Genomic DNA, 25,711 nt, shown 5'->3' on the forward strand with positions numbered 1-25,711 from the left:
GTGTCAAAGATTTGGCCTTTTTGAATAAAAGCAAAGTGCTTTATCTATACAATCTATACTTCTGGATAAGCAGGAGGACTTTTTCATGTGCTTCCAGGGTATTTTGGGGTATTAAAGTGATAGTGTAAGAACCTAAACAGAAAAAGTACATCTTACAATTATGGGTGTGTTGCATGATCCGTGAAGTTGCCTTCATGCACAGTAAGTGCTGCGCTGTGTAGTTAGCAGTTTTGTGTGCTCACGGGCAGAAAAAGTCATACTTTACAAGGCTAATGGCATATCTCCATGCCCCTGATAAATTCTGAGTATATTTTGTTTCATATGCAGTCTTCTATTTGCATAAGCATCTGGACATAACAAGCTATTCTGGCCTTTCCTGCTTTTCACTTTGTCTCCTCTTCCTTCTTACCTCTGAAATTTTGACTCTGATTTGAGTCATTGCAATGTGTCGGGTGCTCTTGTAACTCACCCCCTCACAAACATATGTGCCTGTGGACCTTTATCTTTTTAGGAAACTTGTGTTCAAACTCTCAAGGCTGCACCCTGCCAACTTGCTGTTTGTAGGTGTGCCAGGAGCAAGTATCAATTACTGACACAGAGGGAAATTTCCAGGGTGGAGGAGGCCCTGGAGATACCCATGGAGTGTTTCTTCTGAGGTTCCTGCAAGGCTAGAAATCTAGTTATTTCAATGGAAGTCCAGTAGTCACTAGAAATAAATGCAGAGGTCTGCTTTACTCATGTTAGTACCAATGCTATCTATGTTCCCCTTGATGTATTTTTTATTTCTATCATATTAAAAATGTCACACATGGGTAATAATTCTTACGTATCCCAGCACAGGACTGGGATACAGAGAGTTGTTTCCGTGTTAGGGATGGAGATAGGGGGAATGCAGCGCTTATCGTTTGCTAGTTCACTATCAAAATTACTGTTTGCATTAAATATTTGCCATAGCAGCTCTTCCCTGTCCACAGCTCTTTTTGTTTGTCTTCCTCCTCACAGGAGTGCAGAGAAACAGAAATTTTTCACTTCTTTCTGGATGTGGAAAAGAGATGGGTTAGTCCCATATGCCATGCTTCTGAATGAGCAGTCCCAATCCTAACCTTACAAAGATGCTGTTGTGGTACTATATTTGTGTATCTTCAAATATTTTACTTCTCTATCACATTTCATTTATCATGTTGCAGGTGCTTTAAACCTATATGGGATGCTGCCCCTTTCTAATAATCCCTAGGTTAAGAGACTATTTAAAAGGGAGTAGGGAAGAACATACTGTTTTTAAACTACCAAACTGCTTATTAGTGTAATCTGCATGACTCTGGAGTTGTTTCATCCGCATGGACTCTGAACACAATCATCATCACTACGTTTTCTGAGTGTTAAAGGAAATAACTATCTTCCCCCTCCCCCCCCATTTTGCAAGGTCTGTTCTCTTGCAGTAAGTAATACCAAGAATATCTGTTCTTTGTGCACTTGCCTCCTCTTTCTTTTTCCACCCAAGGAAATCAGATTCTAAAAGGGAGCCTCGGAGCTTGTCTCGTTTGAGACACCTCCAGATTTTTGGCTTGCTGTCACTGTCATTGTGACAGCGTTGCAGTCAGGTACCATGGTGATCTTAAACACTGTCACACTGCCTGCATGTACTTGTCAAATAATTTTTATAAGGTTTTTTTTAATTGCTTTGATTCCAGGATGATTAAACAACAGGCATATCTAATTCCCACTGCAATGTCAATGCTATTTACCTTAGAAGAAACTAATTTTTAATGATTTGCTTAGTGCTTATCAGCGCCTTATTACTTTGTACTGCTTTAGCTTCAGGAGAACTGCTTCTGACATGGGAATTTGCCTGTGTAAAAGTGCTGCTCACTGAAATACAAATGGATCCCTACTTCCAGGAATGTGTTTCAAATGAACACTGGTAAGGAACTCTTTTGTACTTCTAGTTTGAAAGTAGAAATACAAAACAACTCAATATTGTCCTAACTGCCCTGGCCCTTAATTTATTCAGGAAGCAATTCTTAACGGTCTTGTTCTGAAACCTGAAATAGAATTTGCTAAAACATGGGAAAATACATTGCATACAGACCTCAAGGCCATGGCCATAGGCGTGAGAGCAGAACCAACTCAGAATTGTGTTTAGACATTGCTGGTGGCACCAGGGGTGTATAATTTTCCTTCCCTGTGTGGCAAAGCCTCCTGTGATTCCAGAATCATGTTGGAGTTATAGGTACAACAGTATCCTACTCCTTATGGGGTAGGAGAGTGGTTAGTACCATGATTTAGCTAATATTATCCTGGAAAAATTTTCCAAGTGGATTAAGATTGAATTTATGCATTATGCTTGAGTGGGTCTAACAAACTGCCACAGCTGAAAGAGAGGTTTTAGTCTCCTCTCCCCTTCTCTGCTCCGTTCCTTTCCCAGAAAGAGATTCGCTTGCTTTACTAGGTTGATTTTTGGCCAGGTTAGCGGACAGAATTGGCTCACAGAAGACTCCAGTGATTGCCAGAGCTGGCACAGGAGGATCAACTGCTTGTACGAGGATTTAGGGGCTGGAGAGGGGGAAGTCGTTTGGATTTCCTGAGGGTTTTCTGGAAAGGGGGAGAAGACCTCTGTTTGGCTGCCTTGTGTAACTCAACATTCTGCTAGAAACTTGCTCCAAGAGACACTGCTCACAAGCTGGCTGTGATGGTTGTGATTCTGAAGGGTTCATCCTCTCTCTGAACCAGTGATGTTGTTATTACTGGTTCTTCCTGACCTGAAGCATACTTTGTTTTCAACAATCAAAATAAGCTAAGAATTTTTTTTGAAGGGCCGTTAAGTTGGGTAGAGTCAACAAACAAGTTAATGAGAACTTAAACTGCATAAGCATACCATAATTCTTTCTTTTTTTTCTCCTGTTCCATGGGTCATATAAGGACCAAGTGGCCAGAAGCACTAAAACTAACTTACTGTATACCAGGAAGCCGGAGGGGGGAAATAAATCTGTTGAGTGGGATAGCTTTCTCCTGGGAGAACTCTTAAGAATATAAACATTGAAACACACCAAAATCCAGTTCCATCTAAATAACTTGTCATGTTGGCTTGACATAGGCTAATTTTCAGTATCTAAAATAGAAGGGGCTTTTTACCGATTTTTGGAAGAGTTATTTGTTTCTAATCTCAGGGCCTGAGATTCAAAACAGTTTAGTTGTTTTTTTTTCCTCTTCTTCAAAAAGAAAGCCACAGGCTTGTTGCCATGGGCTTGAGGAAGATAATTCTATTGAATTTCACAGAAAAGATCCTGTTTCGCTGTGGATTTATGAGGGGCTTAGAAGAGTGAAGCTAAGTCATATTAACAATAATTAGATTTAGAAATTAAGAGTGATATATGTATTTGGAAAAAAAAAGTCAGCTGCCAGGAATATATGGAGCTGACTGAATATAGAAACACGTGAAGGATACAGTGGACCATCAGCTATAACACTTTTCCAGCAGAGAAAATCTGCTAAGAATTAGTGAAAGTAGACATTTGATCCTGCTGTTTCTCTATCCCTTGCACGTACCAGAGTTGCAGGTTCGCAGGCTTTTCCCAGGGCTGATGCCATGCGTTAGACAACTCCCATGGGAGAAAGACCCGTAGAGTTTGGCCCCTCGTTTTGTTGGGTTGGATGAAGTTACAGGGTGCTGAATACAACATGAAGAACAGAGCATTTCAAATTTAAAATGATGAGATAGATGTTGAGTTTGTAGCGAAATAGCCCCCATAAAGGAGTATTTAGATGTTGGCAACCCTGCTGAGTCATTCGTCCTGCGGAGCTCTGCCAGAGCATGCAACACCTACCGTGGGTCAAGCTTCCTGGGGCAAAGCCCTGCGGATTTTTGTTTGTTCACCTAAAGCTCCGTCTCTAAGGCCGTCCTTGGTTTTTGTAAAAGAATACAGAAAGTGAGAAGAGGCCCTAGGTAATGAATTACGGGTCTGTTTTACTAATGGCTTGCATTTCACTGAGGACGTAACTGAAATGTGGCAATATCAGTTGCTCAAAGAGATGTTGTTACAGCAGGAATTTTGAAAATATTGCAGTGGTTTATTTACTTTCATGAAGACTCCAATTCTAACTTTTCTGTGTGATGCTCGTCTTCCCTAGCGTAGCCTCGTTACACTGGATGCCTGTTTTCCTGCTACCCAGGGGCTTGGGATAGCGTTGGAAAATGTGAATTATAGTGAAATGAACGGAATTGCTTGGGTTTTAGTTTGTTCCCCTTCCCGCCGGCAGCTGAAGGAGAGGATTTGTTTTCAAAGTACAGTGCCAGAACGTCAGTGAAATTTCTGACAGACACTGATCTCCTGAGACACAGCAGTACTTTGTTCTTCTTCAGCTTGGCTGGACCCACAGCAGTCTTCATCTGCAAGTAACATGTTTTTTTTCTCTGTATTATGGATCCTGATACACTTACAGACCTTTTGGCTATTCCTTAAAGTTTGTTGATAGCGGGAACAGGTTCGTGGAGCTTGTATCCAGGGTGCCAGAGATAACCTTGAAAAATATCTGTTTTTAGGGGGGATACAAAATTAACATGACCTGATGGGCTGTCTGAATAAAAACAGTGAAGAAACCAACAATTAAACAAAAAATTCAAGCAACTGCCTCCAAGAAGTGCAAGGTGACAGCTGGGAAGATTCATTCCCTACCTAATCTTTGGCGACCAAAATTGCTTCTGAACTGCGTGCGTTGAGTCTCGTCTCTGTAGGTTCCTTGTGTAGTCAGTGGAGGGAGAGACTTCTCCAGGGAGTGACTCAGGGTTGATTCAGAGGACAAATTTAGCCTGATGAAGGCTACCTTAAACACCATAGCTACCTGGACCTGATGTGAATACTCCTCAGAGTGTTTTTTTGAGCAAATATTTGTCCAAGACTAGTTGTTCAGCTAGCATCTCAAAAAGCCATCTTCCAAGTTCAACTGATGCAGTAAAGAGAAGTTTCTTTGTGATACTGATGTGTGTGTTTACTGTCCATCCTCGGTGAAGATGACCGTTTGCCATCTTTTCCCATCCTGCCCCTGCTTGATCTTTTCTCCCTCCAAAATTGCATGTCGTCATGCTTTGAGTGGCAGCATTTTTCTGCATCTTTTTGGTAGGTCACACTGTTTAATCTTTTTGTTGCCACTGGTAAAAAGGGGGTCAAAATGAAGGGTGTGCTATGAAAGGAATTTTTAGTGAGGTATATCTTTGTCTCATGTTATCTCGGGGACATTGTAATAGCTGTGCCTGTAACATCAGCCTTAAATAAAAGCTGAGAGTTTGCTGATTGTTACCCTCCGGTGCTGGAGGGGTGTCCTGTTTCATCCTGTGTGAAGTGGTATTACTTTGTCTTTTACACTTTAACTTCTCAGACAGTTTTTAAAACAAGACGGAAATTCAAGATGAGTGCAATTTTGTGATAAAGGTTACGCATGTATAGAAGTTGTAATAGAAATAATGGAAAAAACTTTTCTGTTTATAAAAAAAGAGGGAATTTGTTCCTCTACTGCTCTAAATGAAACAGAGTCTTCATCCACAAATTGATCAGCTGTTGCCAACAGAAATATTTCTGTGTGGCTCTGAGTAGTTTTCTAAACTTGCAACCAAAGATGTGAATGCTTCCACAAAAACAATTAAACCTCTTTAATTCTGTTTTACTTTCTCTTTCTTTCTTGTGCCTGAGACTGTTCTGCCTTTATTAATCTTTAGCAAGTATATATTTCTGTCTTAAAAATATGGAATAATTTAAATTTAATATCATATCAATATTTTCACAGTGAATACCAGTTATAGTAAGAAAGATTTATCGTAGGGTTAATAAAATTACTTAAACATTCTATATTTTAAAACTGTAGGAAACTGTGGTGTATCACATTGCTCACTGTGTGGTGTTTAGAGCAGGAGGGACTTGATTTGACAGCATGGCTGTGAAGACAGATGGAATTAAATCTAGTTTGTTTTATCTTTTCATTGAAAGATGTCAATGTATCCTAAAAACCAACCATTTATTCAACTTTCAAACATGATCTACAATGGTAAAATTAATGCCTTTCCGAGCGGGAAGTGGCCAGCGCTATCTACAGAGTTTTCCCATTAGGGATAAATCCACAGGAACGCCTGCTGACCTCTCTGTGTCTTGAACTTCCACCTTGACTTAGTCTGGTTTGCCTGTTTATCCTGTGTGCTCCTGGAGTAAGGGAATTTCATGACAGAGAGCAGCCCTGCTGATACTCAGGATTCAGAAACGTCCTTAAAAAAATACACAAGTAAATGCGTAGGTCAAAAAGAGGGAAATTTTAGCTGAGCTTTTATTGGTAATTTTTTTGTTATTATCACTTTACAGAAATATATTTGGTATTAATAGTAAACCAGACAAAAAGTATTGTGTACTTTTGCTTCTTAGGAGATTTGTACATATAAAATATATGTCTTTGAAATTACGTATCGGCTAACTCATTGCTAAGGGAAAAACTCTTGCTGGATTTCATTGCGGGACTTTCTGTGGAAAGGAGCTGTGTAGTCAAATCCTGTAGTGCAAATTATACCAACTTGAAAAGACTTTTCAAATTCTTACATTTTGGTGTTATGAACTGTGGTGGAAGGATTGCTGGCACAAGATCTGCAGTGAATGGGAAGCTGCAGGTCAGGCTGAGGTGCTGCTGACCACTGAGCTCTGAGTTTCTATCTTTTCTAGGTTTACGAGCAGTAGCGACCAGGCCTCTTCAGGAAGGACTTAATGAACAGGGCTGGCTTATATATAAAGTGCAGAAGTCCATGGTTTAGGGTTTCTGCTGGCAGGAAAGCCTGCCTTCACCCCGGCTCACACTGCCACAGCTTTGCTGTTCAGCCCTCTACCCAGGTGCTGAGGGAAAAGCTGCACCCTTGAATTTAACCTTGCCGTCCAAAAATCCATGCATCTGTGTTGTCATACTCTGTGTGTATTTGCAAGGCCAAAAAAAAAAAAAAAAAAAACAACCCACAGAAAAAAGTGTTAACGTGTTGGCTAGTAGCTGAACGGTGCAGCCCAGCAAGGATGAGCGAAGCCATTTAGCTTTGGGACAGGGAGAGCTGCAGTTCACAGCAGCCAGTTTTTAAAGCTTTGGGTTTGTTTCTGTTCTTCCCAGCATGCGGAAAGCTTTGTTTTTGTAGCGTTTCTGGAGAACGACTAAAAAGTAAGGTTAAATTATTTCAGGACAAGTTGATTGTATCTGACCTGGGGGGGGGGAAAAAAAGTCTTTTGTGCTTATCTCTAAAGTGCATTTTAAATGAAAATTAAAGAAAAACAATAAGCAATGAAGGAGACTAGGCTATTTCTGGTATTTGATACTCTGCCTTCTGTCCCATGCGCACATGCTGTAATTCAGCATAGTGTTTGTGCTTGCATAAGGTTAGTTCAGTGCCCGGCGTAAAACATTTATACGTTAATTCCACAAAGTGTTTTTTTGCAGAGGTGTGTAATGGTGTGCATGCGTGCACAAAGCCTGTGAGGGAGACGAAGCCCCTTTCCCTGGCGTCATGGTGGCTGCGCGGTCGGGGGTCAGAGGAGTCTGTCTCCTCTTTCTAGCAAAGAAGGAGATGTTTTCCTACAAAATTCAGCTTCTCTCATGTTGGCTTGCTCGGTGCCTGGTGAAAGAAGAGTAGCGGGAGAGAGCATCTCACGAAGAAGAACTGGAACAGCATCTCCTTTATTTTCAGTGTTTAAATTTAGTACCTTTTGGTTTTGCTACATGAAAAACATGGGCCTGATGGGTAAATCTTAGCTTGCCTTACGCTTTATTTATTCAGATCGCTGTTCGGCTTGTTTGTGTGGGAAGGATCGGGTCTTCTATTGTTTTCCGGGCACTGAATTGCAGTCCTAGTTATAGTGCCTGCTTATAAAGTCACATCTCCCAAGAAAGACGTTTTTGTCTCTTAAAGTGCAGAAGGCCGAACCCTTGTGAGCAACATGGTCTGGCCAGCTGGGCAGCTGCTGCAGACACTTGGGTTTTCAACGTTTTGCCTGCTGGACTGCAGTGGTATCTGATGGGGGCCATTTTCAGACACTTCTTGCCGATTTAACTGTCAAGATGCTGATGCCTGTTACAGTTTACAAATGGGTCGTTGGAACAGGTTTCGGGGCAGGGCAGGGTATGTTTTCCCAGGGAGATGGCTTGTTTTTTTCCAAGGCGTTGTCCACAGCACCGACTGTTGCACCAGAGCTTTGTGCAGGTGTCACGGTAGCCACCCATGACATCCCCATGTCAGGACGCCATGTGGTTCCTCAACCATGATATATCTAGGTCACCCAAAAGGCTTCAGGGACATTCGCTGATCTGAAGCTGTGCTCAGAGTGTGAACCAGCCCAGCCCTTCCTCCTGTTGTCAGGGCCCCAGGCATGTTCCCGGCTACCACCCCTGAGAGAGGGAGGATCACATCTCCTGCTGTTCTGACAAACATAATTAGATTGGACTTTGTATTTCAGACAACACACATTAATTGTGTGGTGAGACTTTTATTGGCAATTACATGTTTGCTTTTCTCTCATGAAGTTACGCACTCACACAGTCCTTTGGTTTAAGAGACAAGTTTATAGGTGAAACATAGTATATTGCCATTGTCTGAAGTTGCCTCAAGCTCATCTTGGCAGCAGATCTTGCCTTTTTATTTAGAAAAGGTCTTTGAAAAGATTCCAGCCTGTGTCATTGGGTGATGCTTTTTCCTCTTGTTGTGCTGGGCTTAAGTCTCCCACATGCATTTTCTTGCGCTGCTGGTTAACAGCATTCAAAGGCTCTTAAGTTGCACGTCCTAAAGCTGTATCCATCAGTGTCCTGGGGTTTTGTTGTTGTTTTATGAACAACAAAAAAGCTGAGGTGAGCTACACTTTCTCATACAATATCCAGTGTTGTGTGTGTTTAGGTTTTCAGACTGCTGTTGAGAAAGAAAAATCAAAATATCCGAAATTTCATGATCCGGCTACTTCAGAAATGAGTCCGATAACTGTTTTGGAAAGTTTCCATCACAGACCTGGTCTGAAGTTAGTGGCGAGCTTTAAAGATTACAAATTATTTTTAGCTTGTGATAAGTTTTTCTCAAACACTGGCCGTACTGCACAAGGACCACTCCATTTCAGACCGGTGGTTTCGAGCAGCAAGCACAGCGCTGCCCCTCAGCATCAGTGTATGCCTGGTTTGAGAAGACATGCGAGATGTCCATCACCCATCCCTGAGGTGATAAGCTTCATTTTCTAGGAGGGTTTTTTTAATGCATTTGGGGGCCCTTCAGTCATGTCTTAAATATATTTTTTGTTTCCTGTGGCTTGCTTGCCACAATCCTGGATGTCCGGTAATCAAACTCTCACAAGTCTTCTTTTGCACTTGTGTTATGCTGTTTAATAATACGCTATTGGTAAGACGGGCTTCATTTTTATTTACTCTCAGTGAACACTTTGGGAAGAGAATTAATCTTGTCTCTTCTTGAAGAAATCAAAAACGTTCAGGATCGAAGTCAAGGTGCTAAATCACATGGAAGCACTGGCTGTGGACCTGCTCACTTCATTGCATACTCCAGCACACGTGTTGGACGTGCACATGTTAACTGTTGGAGCATGGCTCCTTGTGAGCTCAAGAGGCTATAACATAAACCGCTAATGCAGTCTAAGCATGTAGATAATACTTTTATTAAAGTATATTAACAGATACTTTTGTGAGCAGAGCAGTTGTAGCTAAATAGTGCGTGGTTAGGGTCCAGCAAAAGCTGTATTTTATGAAATCATCAGCCTTGTAAAAACAAACAAAACTATACCTTAGGCATTTACAAATTTAGGTTTTATTATTTCTAAATGAAAGTACCTATTTCTACAAATTCTCTTTATTACTTTAGTCATAAATCTTATAAAATGCAAAAATATTTAATGATTACTGTTATTCAGGAAATTTGGAATTCATTGCAAATTTAGAAAAATATTTTGTGCTTATTTTATTACTAAGCTTTGCTGCAAAAATAATTGTTATCCCTTCAAATGATACTTAATTCTTAAAATCGGTTGTGGGTACCCTCTGTCTTTAAGGAGGGAGAAACTGATGGTGTTCCCTATTTATCCACCTGTTTTCCCACTCCTCCTGTGAGTATTTAAACCATATGCAAATGACCACTTCCACTCCATTTTACATTGTTTTAATTAAATGCATCTCTTCTTCCTCTGTAATTCTCTATCTTCAGACATTGTTCGTTCTGCTGGTTTTCAGGGTCGTTCTGGAGAAGGTTGATGACGTGTCCCTCACTTGCAGAGAGAAATTATAAATACTGCTGTAAATTTCAGAGATAAATTATAAATACTGCTGTAAATTCCTATTAAGCTGAAGCCTTAAGAATCTGCTGTTAATAATTTCTATTTTTGACAATCTATTAGGTAGAAATGCATTGCATAGCATAAAGCATGCATGTATTTCAAAGCAAGAAACATGCATAGTATGGAAATTACCAGCAAGTAGCTTTGCAAGAGTGCACTTCATGATTTAATAAGAGTTGTTCTTTAACTATGGCTACACAAAAAGATTTTTTCTCATTAGTGCATCAGCCAATATAAGCAGTAGTATTGGGGCCAAAATAAGCAGGTCAGAGAACTCGGAGGTGAAGTTTTGTCAACAAATGTGATATTTTAAAATAGTATAGCAGATAGACATAGTAGGCTGGTAATCTGCAAATTTGGGTTGATTTCTGGGATTTGGGATGAGGGATATTTATTCTGCGTGAGATGCCCAAGTCTGACAATGAAACCAGCTCCATAGAAAAACCACCTATAACAAAAGTTTCTGTGACGTGTTTGGCATGAATAAGCCATCAGGTTTTATTACCAGTAAATATCCTGGTAGTGGAAGAGGGAATTTTTGAAACACGGAACTTGAAGTGAACATTTAACAGCGCTTCGAAGAAGGAGATTGTTCAAGCATGGATGTTTTAATGAAAAGCCTTGTTGAAAGTCGCGGTCTTTTCTTGTGTTCATTCTGTATTTTTCACAGTCATCTGTTTCTTAAAATATTTTCAATTTTGAGTTTGTTCTGGAGCTTATTGTGGATGCTCAATGACAAGCTTCAGGGAGAATATTTGTGATCCTGTGCTTTGAGGGGAGCGTCAACAATTGATAATCCAGTACCACGAGTTCAGGTTGAGCGTGTGGGATTGTTGACTGTAATATATCCTACCCTTTCAGATACTTGAAGAGCTAATTAACCATTTTCTGGCTTTCATTTCTGACACCGTATAGCTCAGGCTGCTGCAGTCCTCTGAGCTGAAACTCTCTTAGGAGCCTGTAGGTTTGGTAGTTTTGAGGAAGATAAAACCACTATTTTTTTGTTTCTAATTCCTTTGGCAGGCATAACCTTTGGAGGATGAGGAGGGAATGATGCTTATTAAACGGGATAATTTGTTTTGGTCAAAACTCTCTTAAGGGCAAGCTATTTTTAGAGCTTTATGTGCAGCATGAGTTAACTGAGGTGTTTTGAAGCTCAATCCCACAGGAACAGGGATTGTTTTACCAGCAAATGTGAACAACTTTGTTTTGTAACTTGAAATCCATGTTTAGTTACTCTGTTAGTGTTTTTGTGGATCACAGCTGTGAGAAGATTCAAGATGTAGATAGCATGGGAAGCTGCTAAAACAAATGCACCCAGGGAGCAAAATTGAAAGGGCTATAGAGATGTATTGTCCCTTTTTTTACATTGATTGCCCAAAATAACTTTGCTTTTCATGTTACAGAATATTGATTGTTTTACATAATTTGCTAATGATACAATAGCTCATCTGTGTTTAACAGCATGAATGAATAAACCCAACTGAGATGCAACATCAGCCTCAATTAAATGTAGTAAACCTTTCATTAGCAGATTCCATAGACCTCCATTTCCTACACTTTTTAGAACAAACATCTTGACAGGCATCAATAAACTGAGTTATAAAAAAGAAATGCTGAAGCTTTCTGGTGATGCTAAACAAATTTCTTACGTGCAGAAGGATGAAGTACTTGGCTGGGATCAGGAAGGGCCCAAGCCAGTAGGTTGCAGCCCAAGTGCTCTCATCAGATGAAACCAGGGGTTTCTCTTCTCTCTCACCATGCCACTTCTTAACCCATACACTGAGATTCCCAGATAATATTTCATGGGTGAGTTTACTACCAACCTTTTGAAAGTTAGCCCATCAAGTGCTATATTGATTAGGATATTGAGTGCCTTCCTCTGTCAATCTTTAACCAGTTAGATTTTCCAAGACGTGCAAGTAATAAGTGTACTGTTTTTTCCAAGAAAAAAAATACTGACAGGTACTTCAAGGCTTAAGAAAAACAAGCTTTTGTAGCTTAAAAAAAACAATTGTTGCTAATGAAACTTTCAACTGAGAGTAAAATGCATCAGAGCAAGGCACTTTCACATCAGCATATAGGGCATTACCCTGGCACTTCCTTACTCTACTGAGAATATTCAAGCCTTGCATTAGTCAAGATTGCCGGATGTACTAGCAGAAGTTTGTAGTCTCTGGTTTGGATTGTATTTTGGGTTTCTGCCTTTTAATGAATGTGGAAAGAGCACTAATCTCAAAAGCACGCACTGTAAAAACTGAAAACTAGAAGAAATTCCTTAGTCAGGCCAGAAGCTTTCCTCACAAGTACTTGATTGATGCTCACATGCACCCATAGGCATTCCTTAAAAAAAAAAGTCAAATATAGGTGAAAGGGACTTAAAATTCCTTCAGGCTCCTGGATGCTCTGGAACAATGTCTGCACCTGCAGTCAGGAGCTGGTCCCATTGGTTTTAGTTCTGCCTGTTGTTTCTCCTGGTCATTAGTGATCAGCCCTCCCCCAGTGCAGAGAGATTCAAAGAGCCACCACTTGCTTTTCCCTTGATTTGGATGGGAGGAGGGATGGGATTGCTTGCTGCCAAGGCTTCATTTTCTAAGGTGGCAAGTCTCAAATGTAATTTTTCTTCCGTAGATTTGAGGTTCTGAAAGATTCCTTGGCCATAATCTTGGGTCTTTCACATCCCTTCACCTTCCTCCAAGTTTTAAGATGCAAAGCCTATCTTGCAGCTCTGAAAATTCATCCAAGCTTGAATTTGGCTGTTAGCTGCCATTGCCAGCTTGTATTGATCCCTTGCTAAACCATGACTTAAAAACAAGTCCAGTTACTTAAAAACAAGTCCAGTTGTCATCTGACAGAGGTAACTGATTTGTGAGGTCCTTCCCTGCTTCTTTAAAATTCTCTTTTATTCAATGGAAATCAATCTGGTTTTATAGGTACCATCATTATTGGATGGTAAATACATATAAAATTCATGTAAAGCTCACTGTGAAGGAAAGAATCACCAAGTGTCACACAAACATTTATGCAAACATTAATTCATCACCAATATAAAGATTCTTATTCATAGCAAGTATCATCTCATCAGCTCAAACATTTTCATGTTCTTTTTCTTACAAAGAGGGAACTACAGTGACATCTTTGGAAACTAGATTATAGACATATTGATCAAGATGAAATCCATGTACAATCCAGTTTCCGGTAAAGCTTATGCAACAGGTTTGCAATCTTAATCAAACTGTTCTCATACTGAATGTGTTATGGCTTTGTGTAATATGAGTCTGATGCTATGTCTACAATTTTCAACACAGAGCTGGATAATCCATGAGCAAAACAGTAAGGGCATCAGAAATTAAATGGAAGACTAATGATTACTAATGGATTGCTGAATTTCTGGTTTTGAAACTGTAAAGGTAGTAGCTTGCCCTGTGAACTGGCGTCTCTGTTTCAAATAACCGGACCAGCTCAGGCATTAAAGCAAAAGTTTTGTGTGAACTTCCTTGCTGTGGTAAGACTCACATTATTGAATTAGGGATGTTTACTTTCTTGTGCAGTCCATACAAATAGTGCAGAATATGAAATTCTGGTAATAAAACCAGTCCTTGATAATAAAATTCTAGCAATAAAAACTCTTGGTAATATAAAATTCAGATAGTAAAACCGGTCCTTGATTAGATATTTAAAGTATACCCGTGCCTTACTGTTCTCTTCATATGAGTGGGGTGTTTTGTATGTGCCTTCCTGCCTGTACTTTGCCTAAGAGCTCCAGGCACATGGCAGGGCAATTCCAAGCACTTTTTGGGTTAAGCAAGAGGAAACTTCAAAGCAGCAGATGAGGAAGACCTCCAGCAGAGCAATTCAGCGCAGTGGCTCTGTCGTTGTGCAGTGGGAGATGGCAGCTTTCTGATAGCTCTTTCTCAGAAAGGGCCATCAAGAAGGAGCCCTCCCCTCCCTAGCCAGAAATGGTGTTTTATCACATGAGGAGCAAAACTGCTGAAAAGTCTGATCATGTTTCAGGCTTCATCTGATGCGTGCCATTTAATAACAAATACTTTAATACATTAACAAACCTTCAAAATTGTACTATGGTATTGACGAGTATTTCTGAGATAGGAGACTTTGTTTAAAGGCTGCTTCAAATTTCACTTTTCCGTCCTAAGTTGTATTGTATTTCACGGAAATTAAGTCTCAGATGGCTCATTTAGATGCCCTGTCATGTCTGCTTGTTCACTAAAAGAAAGAGGAAGAAAATACACACTTAATTTTGATTTCTTCAGCCAGAAGTCTTTCATGCATGTTAGGCAGTTACATCTCTAGTGCCTGATGTTAGTGACGTGAAAGGAGCAGTAAAGGTTTTGCAGGGGTTTTCTTCCCTCCCAACAAGAAACATTTCTGTATTTACTTCAAAGAGTGCTGCCTGGTTGTGTCACCTATTAAATCATCAAGTGAAAGGCAACAAAAGCACCTGAAAAAATTGTTTCTTCTGTGGACCAATTTGGTAAGTTGGAAAATTGCTGTCATGGAGTTTTGCACTGACTGGCAAATTGTCTTCTCCCCAAAATGAAGCTGTACCGTCCTCCATTTACTGTGAACTGCTATACTTAGCAGCTCGAAGGATGGACCGTTCCTCCATTCTTTGACCTTTACGCTATTTTTCCCTGACCACCTTTCTCCTACTATTGTTATCTTTTTGCTACACCTGTTCCTCCTCCCTTCTTCATGCAGAAGGACATTAATCATTAACATTTTTACATGCGGCTGAAAAAGTGCCTTTTCAAAGCTGCTTTTAGCAGAGGTATGAACATTAACCAGCAGATCCACCAGTAGCTGTAGGATGCTTTTTAAATACTGCTTCTATTAAATGCCCTTTTTTTTTGCATTTGAGAGGTACTGGTCTGCTGTTACGCACTTGGAGATGCTCAATCCATGGATAATGGACCAAATAACCAGCAAAACAGCAGTATTAGGGACAGAAGTGGCATGATCTCAAAATTAGTATAGCACAAGGCCTGTATTAAGCCCCTTTTCATTTTATATATTCTTGGGATGGTGCCTGTAGTGTGGGATCATCTTTTTTGAGTTGTGGAGCCCAAATTATTTTGCTGGAGGTACTGGACCCTTTGGAAGTGGCACACGCAGGTGGCTACAAAGTAAAACTATGGAATTAGTTTTCTTAATTAACTTTCCCTCATCTCTTGAAAGTGGTTCAAGGATTCCAGAGTAAAACCTGCTGCATTAGGTGTGTTGAAAACATGTTGTAAGAAATGATTTCTAGTTACCAAACTGCTAATGGAAAACAACAAGGGACGATTAAGAGGAAGAAACAACTTTTTTTAAATAATAAATGCCATTCTTCTACATTGGTTTTTCTTTCTACTCTCTTTGCTGTGATCACATAGTCACCCTGGTAGGAGTAAAGGTTGTATTGCAATTTGAAAGTAAAGATGCCTTAAAACATACACCAAAGTCTGTCCCAAGGAAGGAGTATTGTAATCAAAGCGGCAAGTGATGGTCTTCTCTATTTCTGCACAGACGGAGAGATGAGATATGAATCAGAAAAGCTAAAATAGGGAAGTTTGTAATATTGATGACATGAGATAGAAACCAGAGAGGGTATTCCACCAGCGTGAAAAAGAGGAAGACGAGTTAGATTTAGTGTTAGATTTAATCCTTGGCCAGGTGCTTACTTACATAATGTCATTATGGGAGGTCCTGGACTGCAGACCAAAGTGTGATGTTTGAGTCAACAGAGACAACAGCAAGCAGCCCTTCTCAGGCTTCATTATACATTTATAACATTTCTGTGCTTTTAACACTGGCATTAGAGCTGTTGCTTGCCACTAGAAAATGTCAGCAATCACGACTGCGATACCAAGAAGTTATCAAGGGGGATGTTTCAGGTATGAATTGAATGTAACACATCCAAATTATTTATTTTTGGGGTGGTGCTGATGCCATCTTTTCGAAGAAGAGATGTGAAACTGGGCTTTGTAGAGGATTCGTCTTTTCCACTTGAAAATTGTGTTTCCTGCTGTCAGTGAAGAGTCCCAAAATGCCTGATCTGAATCACATGCAGACAAGCCATGTCAGAGAGACTGTAGGACAGGAGGAAAAAATAGATCACAGACTAAGCACAAAAAGTTGCAAACTGAAAGGTATCTTTAGGGAAAAATATCCCCTGGGCTCCATGGTCCAGATTCCCCAACCCTCCTTTGAGGAATAAACCAATTTTTTTTTCTTTCCATAAGTAAATTCAGATGCAGGTGAGCAACTGCGCTGGTTACTTCCCCTGTTTTGGAGCTGTCAGCTGATGGCACATGTCCGCGCCTGCAGTGAGATCTTGCTGCGGCAGCGTGTCTCGGGTCAGTGAGGGCACGGGGAGGGATGATGTAACTGAAACTCCAAACATATGGTGGGTTTGGGGTTTTTAGGGGTTTTTTTTCCCCAAAAAAAAAACCAACTTGGTTTTGCCCTTTGTAGCTGAAAATTAAGAGGACAGTGATCAGAGCTTTTACCTAAGACAAAAAATGAGTAAAGCTGCTTTTCTGGCCATTTTATCTAATAGCAATAAATCTCATTGAGAAGAGTGCATCTGTCCTTATGGATGCAGCTATTCTGGGACTAAAGAACTTCAGATGGTGCTACCTGCACTTTAGACCCAGGTACCAGGGTCTTTTTGCTTCTGCAGTAGTTATATTTTAGTGGGTGAATCTGTAGAGATTAGAACATCAAATGCTGGCTCCTCATTATAGTCAGATAAATGAGTTATAGCTGGGGAAAAGTATGGTGATTCATTTTTTTAAATGAAAAGAAATGGTTTCAGTTCTGTTCTGTTTCTGGTAATATGCTATCGTCTAAATGTGTTGTCTTGAAAAAGTCTAATTCCAGTTCTAAACACTGCAATTTTTTTTATTTGAACTTATTGCCTTGGTTTTCCAGTATGAATATTCCTCCCTATGAATATTCATATTCATATTAATTTGTATCCTATGAATATTCCTATTATTTTTAGATGCTTAAGACTCTGTTTAAAAAGGAAAAGTATGTAGCTTGGAGTTTAACGCAGCCAGGTCAGTAAATAAGAATCATTTTTCACTGTTTCCATCCCTCCATCCTCCCCATCTGGAGCTCCTGAAGGGGATCTGTATTTTTATTGTCCCTTACTGATGAAATTGTCTCTAGTTATTATACCCATTACAAAGGGGTGAGGGCATGGTCCAGACGGCCTTTATTGTCTTCATACTGTTCATGAATGATTCAAAAAACAGTATCCAGTTTCCGGAAGCTCTAGGGCTTAATTTTTAATTTTGACTAATTGTTTTCTTGAAATAATGAGCAGTGATGACTTCAGAAAGCACAGTCTTCTGGCACCCAGATCATTAATGACTCACCATATCTTTAGTAACAGTTAAAAATGTGCTTCACTGCAATTTTAAAAAGTCCTGGTTGTTTTCTGTGGATGTATAATGTACAGTAGGAATAAGTGGAGATGTTGTATTTGCTTATTATTTCTTATTCATGACCATTTTGAGACAGAACCTGAGGCAACCAAAAACTAGCAAGAAAAAGGGAGTTGCGTTGGAGGACTGGGCCAGATGGAAAATATTGTCTGGGGTGTTTTTTTAACCTGGCCCATGACAAAGTCATGGGCAGTGACCCTCTTGCCTCCTCCTTAATGCCTCTACAGTGATGCAGTGCAAGTATCGCTCCATGTTTTTGAGGCTCATCTGTAGTGGAAGCACTAAAATTAGTCCCCTGTTCAGGAAGACTTTGGCTTTCTTGGAGATTTCACGGTGGAGATTTCATCGCACGCATTCTTCAAGAGCAGCGCTGGAGGACAGTGGAGGGAGGAGAATGCATTATCTACCCAGGGTTGGTAGAGGTTTCCAGCAAGGGAAATCCCTCATCACTTCTCTCAAGCCCTGAACGGGCAGGTCTGTTCTCATCCCAACTTGGTTTTTCCCTCAAGGAAGGTCCTGTAGGGCCTCGTGCTGTCTGAGCTTCAAATGCATCCATGAAGTTGCTGCTCAGGATTGACCATCAAGTCTTTCCAGCCCGGGGTGTGACTGCGCTCTCCCAGGCCCAGCTCCCCATGCAGTGGGGCAACGGCTGCCCTAAGCAAACACCTTCAAGCTCTTAGCCGCTCATCCAAAATGTGCTTTCCCAGGTGCTTTCCCAGTTAAACTTTTGGTCAAGACCTTCTCACGGTGTTGGCCACCGTGTGTACTTCCCAGGGCCTGTGACACCCCAAAGGCCAGCGGTAAGAGACTGGCTATGATCGTCAGCTCCTTTTGGAGAAAGCCACCTGCCACCAACAGCACACACAAAAGCTAGTCAGAGATCATACGGACCACAAAGCTTGATGCAGAGAGGTTATCATGTCAAAAGCAGGACCTTTGGCATGGTTTTCACAAAGCTTTGGGGTGGTTATGTGATGGGAACAGAGAAGAGCTTTTTATTTTCGCAGGGAGCATTGACTGGAAGGAAGCTTGGAAGTGGAGGCAAAGAAACGTCCTGGTGTTTGATTCCCTATCGCATCTTGCTGAACAAAACTCGGTGCCTGTAGGTATAGATTTGTGGGCGCATATATATGGAGTGTGTATGTGCACAGACACACATTTCTCGGTCTACATCAGCTTTTGCTCTTAAGAGACCCCAAAATACAGACTAACCATCTGAGTCAAAAAGAGCTGGTGAACCATGACAGAGGAGGATGCATTTGAGACGTAATACAGGACAGCCTGAGAATTCAGTGTCCGATGTGCTTGGGTGAAATGAAGTGTAGGGGTGGTCTTTGTCGGGTATAACTCTGCAAGCATCTCTCAAATTTGCGTGGTTTCAACCTCAGTGGTGTCCAGGAGTCTGTTGTAAGGTCAAAAAGTTGCATAGGATTGCCTGATGTTACAGGGAAGATTATAAAAGTCAAGGATACGGTATCCCCAGTTCAGTGAAGGACAACTCTTTTTGGCAGAGGGAAGAAATGTTAGGCAGAGGTTTGCCAGCTATTGCAGACACTTTGCTATTAGACCTCCCAAAGAGTTCACATATCTCTGAACCTTTTTTTCTTTTTAGTTTGGTGACATTGGTGTTTTTTTAATGATATCCAAAACTGCTGTATCAGAATTTCCTCAGATCTGATGAGATAACATGAAGAAATATAGAAATATATATCTCTATATATCAAGACAGCCAAGCCAGTATACCCACCTTCAAAGACAACCATTGAACAGTTTGTCCACTCTTTCTTCCCTCCATCATTTGCAGTATGTTGTGAAATCGTATTGAGAAGAGCAGTGTGATAAGATAAAGCCAATGACATTAAAAAAGAAAAAGCTACATCTAATGTTGTCTGTACCTATTTTATTGTTTAAAATTCAGCAGTGGCCTGAAATCTGTATCAACCCCTTTGCAGTAGCACAGGATACAACAGCACATTAGAAGAGTTTCTTCTGGAAAGCCTCTCTGGGATGTTTTTCAGCAAGGGTGTGTTGTTCTGTTTTTGTAGCGCACCAAAGATGTATTTTATGTGACTGACTTTCAAGATTTTTTCATGTGACTGACTGGCTTTGTTAAAAGTTATAGTGGAAGTTACTTTTTTGGAAGTTACTCTTTTGTTATTACTTTTTTGGTGCAGGAGATGCTTGTGGTGCCCAGTGTCCTCCCCTGCTCTCCTGCCACAACAACAACAAAAAACCCAAACAAAAAGCTGTCACTGCCACCACATAGGTTTGAAATGAGAAGCTGAGGTCAAGATAAGGTATTTTATCAGCATTTAATTACAGCCCTTTTTTAAACGGGTGCATACGGAAGTAGCACGAACCCATTAAATGGTAATGCTGAGTTCTCATCAAGAACTTGTTTATTAGAGAATCAATTGAAGGACGCCAAAAATGCCATCTTCACTCCCTGGTTATTTTAGGAGCTCTATAGCACGAACACCCCTTTTATAACTCAGACTGATATTTTAGAAAATATCACTGTAGTAAAATTTTCTTTACGTGCCTACAACTTGTTTCCAAAACTGTTAATTGGGCCTGTGGGGAGAAGGGCTGTTCCAAATGTAAAGCTGCTTCCCAGCATACTTCATCTCAGGATAATCCTTTTATCCAAGAAAATTAAGGTGCATTTATAATGTCCAGTGGTACATTACTGAGCCTACAGTAAAGCAGAATGAATGCAATAAGCCCAGCATGCCACTGTGTCCATTTTTCTTAGAACTTTTTAGCTATTTATCAAACTTGGGTTTCAATTTATGAGTGAATTTAGTCCTCCTGAAAATGAAATGCCACTTTTGGCTTTGCATCAAGCATAATGCAGGCAAGCTCATGCCGGCGTTCACTGTGCAGCCCTGCCAATGCACCTCTCTCTTCGTCTGCAGTGTCGCCAATGCATCGTCCTGCACTCTTCCTGCAAACAGTTTGGCAGGCTCTGAGAAATTAATCACTACAGTTTCGTGGTAGATACAAACAACAGCTAGCATGGGTTGAACCCAGCTTTGCTAATTAATATAGCCAAGATGAATTTTTTTAAAATCTCCAGAGGGGAGGCAGAATGATGCTTTGGAGAAGGAGTCGTTTGGATTTTGTAAACCTCTCTGAGCTCTGTGTGAGCTGTAAAGGCTTGAGAAGGAAAGGAAAGCCAGGGGTGCAAGTGTTGGATGGTCAGTGAACATCCCTGTTTGGCATTGAGCAATGGTGCAGATAAAAGCAAGCTTAAGGAATGGGAGGAAATAAACCTGAAAATTTAATTATTTACTGCTGCTGCAAAATCTGTGCTAGCTCTTGTCTCCTAACCTTGAAGAAAGATGTAATAGATATAAAAAGATATAATAGGCATTAGCAGGGTGAGGAGAGCTGTGAAAATCTTGCGGGCAAGGAGGGGAGGCAGACATTCCCTGTTCTCATTGCCATTTTTTCCTTTATATGCAGGCCCCTTTTTGCCCTAATAGCCCCCCAAATAGTCCAAATCTTTCCATACAATCTGCACTATATCCCAGCCCTTTGGTAGGACAGTAAGCAGGGAAACTGAAAACCAGAAACAAGTATTTTTGTTACTATGGTGCACAGTTAGTCCTGGCTTTGTTAGTGTCTGTTGGTCAAGAGTGCAGCAGAAAGATCAGCCATCGGTACAAACCCCTAGGTTTGCAAGGATTAAAAAGGTGTAGTGCTTTCATATTTGAAAGGAGCAGAAGCACATATATTTAAGGACACAGGCCCACTCACAAATTTTATTATACCTCCACTTTAGGACAGCTGTCTAAAACCAGGCAACAGCGTTCAGTATTGCACATCCTCCTCCTGTTCCCCGCTTCCTTAAGGAAGGGGGAGCTTTGGGTTTCATAATATTGGTCTTATCCCTGCCTTAAATGACAGCACAATTCATTTTTCTTTTATCCAAGAGCTGCTACAAATTGTGACCTGGTTCTTGTCCCTCCACTCCAGAGCTGAAGTGAGAAGACACAAGGTGGTGTCACTGTGTCTTCATGGCCATGATGGTCAGCACGAGGTCCATGAGGTCCTCGGTGCTTAGGTTGGTCTCCCAGGAGGACACGTTTAGTCTGATCGCAGCAATGGGAAGGAGGTGAAACACATCCTATTTCTCACAGTCCTACAGCAAGAGCAGTGACCTTACATCTGCCAAGGGGAACTGGTCACAAATATTAACATTTTGTTGATGCAGGAGAACAAGGCTGCGGCGTTACAGATTTACTACCAATGAGAAGCGCATCCGTTCTGCTGAATGCTGATGTCCAAACTGTGGATGCAGACCAAAAAAGAAAGGCTGCTGTTGTGGACATAAAAAAAGAGAGACTTCTCCTCTGTTTCAAAGACACGGAAAGCTAAATGAGCCATTCACATCACCTCCATTTTCCTCTGGGGAAGTGGTTAGGTTATTTTATATTTCATCGCCTTCTCCTCCCCTTGTTCATGGGGAGAAAAAGAAAGAGATAACCAATTAAATATCTGACATGGAGGAGCTGCAGCCCTTCTTTGTGCAGAGGTATCTCCAATTCTTACATGCTTATTTTCATATTCAGTTTTCATATGCTGAGCGGATCACTTATTAATTGTTAAATGACTGCTCTGCAATTCAGTTATGGAAATTACTTCTACTTCAGTACCACTTGCCCTTGAATTAAGAACGAGAGGTCAACCAAAATTAGATAACTTTTCTTTGAATCTTTTATCTTTCTAAAAAAAGATACGGTTCAACATGATGCCTGTCAAGAAGACTATGAAGTGCCGTGCATTAAAACGATCTTCATGGCAAGGCTGTTTTTGAGATCATGTTGGGAACTGGTGTCCTGATCTGTCCTGATTAGACTTTTAAACAAATGAATCCAGGTGAGGTGCATTGACTGTAATGCAGAGTTTGTATTCTATTGCCTGTACTAATTTCTAGGATGAATTTTGAACTTGCAGCTTGAATAAAACAAAGTTGTAATATTAGCTGAGGCAAAGAGAGCTGTGTGGGCAGAGCCTACAGCCCCTTGACTTCAGTGGGATTCTGCACAGGCATAAGTGTCCTCCCACGCTAATCTCTTTGCAGGATTGCACCTACAGCTTCAGCTTTCATTATGAGCCTTTGCTGTTCCTCTTACACAAGGAAAGAGGCTTGGAAAAAAAAGGAATTATGTATCATGCAGCAAATATTAGCAAGGACATATTCTGTGTTGCTAAAAAAAAGGCACAGAAAAATGCAAATCTGTAGCTTCTCCATTTTTTTCAGCAGAGAGCTATATTCCTCTGGTGTCTCCCTGCTGGCACGTAACGCTGATATTTTAGTGCGTTTGATCCAAAGGTTGCTGAAGTCAGTGCAGAGATTCCCACTATCTTTAGTGAGCTTTGCACCACACTCAGCAAGAGCTGCTGTTTTTGCTGATAAATCTGAGTGCGATGCCTGTCCTGAGGCTTTGGAAGAGCAATAGCAGCAGTGTTGGAGGTGGTGTAAAACAGGCTGGACCGCAAATACGTGGCTGCCTTCCTTTCCATGGGAGGTTTCTCAAGGCGAATTGAAAGAGAGCAGTTTGTATTCTAAAATAAATGAGAAAAAAATATCAAAAATTAATAAAACATTTTGTTTTCAATTTGGCTTTTTTCCCCTTGTAAGTTCACACATTCAAATTACTAAAAAGAAACAAGTATTGTTATTTTGGTCCTGCTGAGAATATGTGTTTGCAGTGGCAACATAACTCTGAGTAGTCCCTTTTGTCCCCATAAATTCTATTTTCAGATCATCAGAAAGGGTATAGATAAATGCCATAAAAACAGCAAAAAAAAGCCTGCTTGGCCTGACCACTTTGTCTTGTTATATATTTTAAGAAGGAAAACCCAGCTGAATGCGTGCTGAACTGAAGGCATATTTTCAAGCCTTTGGTACACTGTTTTCATGTTTTTAGACGAGCCCTTCTGCCCAAATAAGAGTAACTTTTCACTCTCCATTTAGAGGCTTATTCATGTGTAATTCAGGATTTCTGTGATGCACCAGTGTGCCAGGGACAGGGGGTTAATGTTTTTGTAATGAGATGGGGATGCTGCTGGTGGTGTGTGTGCCTGCAAGGATGTGTTTTGCCAGGCTTTGTGCTCTTCCTCCTCTAGGTGGTAAAATACCCTGGAGCAAATGGATGCCTGGCATCGCTGTGATGCTGTAAACACAGCTGGGATAGATGTGCATAAACAGATGCCCTTGAAAAATTACTTTATGAAAAATTCCATTTTGTGGGTGCGAACGGTATTTGCTGTAGCCAGGTCGTGCTGATCTAAGAGCTTAGGTGCAAGAACATAGGGACTTTTTGAAGGCATTGCCTGTCACTGTTCAGAGATGCAAACCAGCAGAGGATTTGCATGGCCTTTACTAACCCCTTGCGAAACCTGCAGCATCCAAAATATACACCATTGTACTTTTTGTTCAGCTCTGCATATTGAAGTATTTCAGCAACGTGCCCTGTACTCCCCTCCCTCATCTGCTCCTCTGTTTCAGGCAGTCAGCTGCCTTTTAGACCACAGGGCAAGTGCACATGGTTCAGAAAGGAGCAGAAAAGGAAGTTTTAAACACGTCATATTCCAAAGTGCTCATTCAGAGTCATTTTAATCTTCAGTCTCTTCTTTGACCAAACTAGGTACGGTCTTCACTGAAGACAGATTGGCCTCAAAAAGCCAAGGTCTTTTAACCATTGCCATCAACAGGAGCCAGCATTGCCTGCTGTCATGGAAAATAAGGCCACTTGAACTGTCTTAGGGTATTAATTTCCACTCAGCTTTTATATTTGTCTAATACTTTTAGGCAGGACATTAACGGGCACTTGAATCCTTTATGTAACTGATAAACTAAAACATTAAAGAGCTGTGAGGGAGCAAAAGAGATCTGTTTCGGGGGAAGCTAACCAAGTTATTAAGCCTGCAAGCTGATAGTGCTCTCAGGCAGAATATGCCAGGATCCCAAGTCATGTAGCCTCCTAAAGGTCAGGTATTCAGTGCTCAGGTTTTGACTGTATTATTTGACTGTGAGATTATTTTTAAATGCAGATTACTTAGACTGTGTGGATATGTCGTTGGTATAAAAGTAATTCTTAACCCCACAGCTCATTCCTGTTTTCCTGCCAGTAAATATTGCAGTAACTGAGAGGAACGTGGTTGACACTGATTTGATTAAATAAACAGGTAAGGTAAAAGCACAGAGATTTCCTTATGTAATTAAGAGTTAACTAAATGCATGGTCTGCAAACTTCAGTCTTGGCAATACCCTGTAACAAAAACATGCCCCAGAGGGTTTGATGTTATAATACGGTACTTTCCAATACATTTAAGAAAATGGTAAATAATATCACAAAACAGTTGAAACTGGATTCTGAAAAGGGTTTTTTTAATGATGCTGAATGATGCTTGATTTTAAATTTTTTGCGATGCTGAATGACTCCCATGTTAGATAATAGGGAGGTTAAAATGTAATAAATATGAATTCCAGGTCTGATTATTGTTCTCACTAGAGAAGCTGAATTTAGGGTAAAACAGAAGATCCTTCCAGTAAGGGCTCTCTTTTTCTTAGGCTAATTTCATACCGCAATTAAGTGCTACAAGACTGAAAAACAGAGACTAGCCTAGGTCTTTGGAGATTAAACATGTATAGAGAAAGCTGTAGACTGATATTTCAGCTCTGTGAGCAGGCTTTAAAAAACCCAACCAAACAAAATGTGGCGCAAGAAAACAAGTACAGCTGTCAAACAAGATAGGAATAGAAAAATGCAGATCAGCACAGGAAGGCAGCGATCATAATTGAGGAAGGACATTTACCCTTTAAGGTCCCCTGCAGGGGACTTTGAGAGGAAAGTACATCATCTTGCAGCGGTTCCACTGAGAGACTCTTCGTTAGTTTATTGCTGATATGGC

At 40.6% G+C, this 25,711-nt stretch overlaps 1 protein-coding gene across 6 annotated transcripts in view; it reads left to right on the top strand.

Moving 5' to 3' along the window:
• COMMD1 (copper metabolism domain containing 1) overlaps positions 1-25,711 on the top strand; it is an 80,866-nt gene that overhangs the window by 40,518 nt on the left and 14,637 nt on the right. Inside the window, exon 3 of one of the 6 annotated variants that reach the window (XM_072857308.1) lies at positions 24,907-24,985. The exons of 4 other annotated variants lie outside the window; for them this stretch is intronic. In XM_072857308.1, the coding sequence (XP_072713409.1) occupies positions 24,907-24,981 (75 nt within the window). In that variant the 3' untranslated portion in view covers positions 24,982-24,985. Of the gene's footprint in view, positions 1-14,734; positions 14,825-24,906; positions 24,986-25,711 lie in introns of those variants that run through there. One more of the 6 variants, XM_072857309.1, reaches the window with a different exon arrangement.

This window comes from Ciconia boyciana, chromosome 3 (genome assembly GCF_034638445.1).
Source record: "Ciconia boyciana chromosome 3, ASM3463844v1, whole genome shotgun sequence".
Classification (NCBI taxonomy): domain Eukaryota; kingdom Metazoa; phylum Chordata; class Aves; order Ciconiiformes; family Ciconiidae; genus Ciconia; species Ciconia boyciana.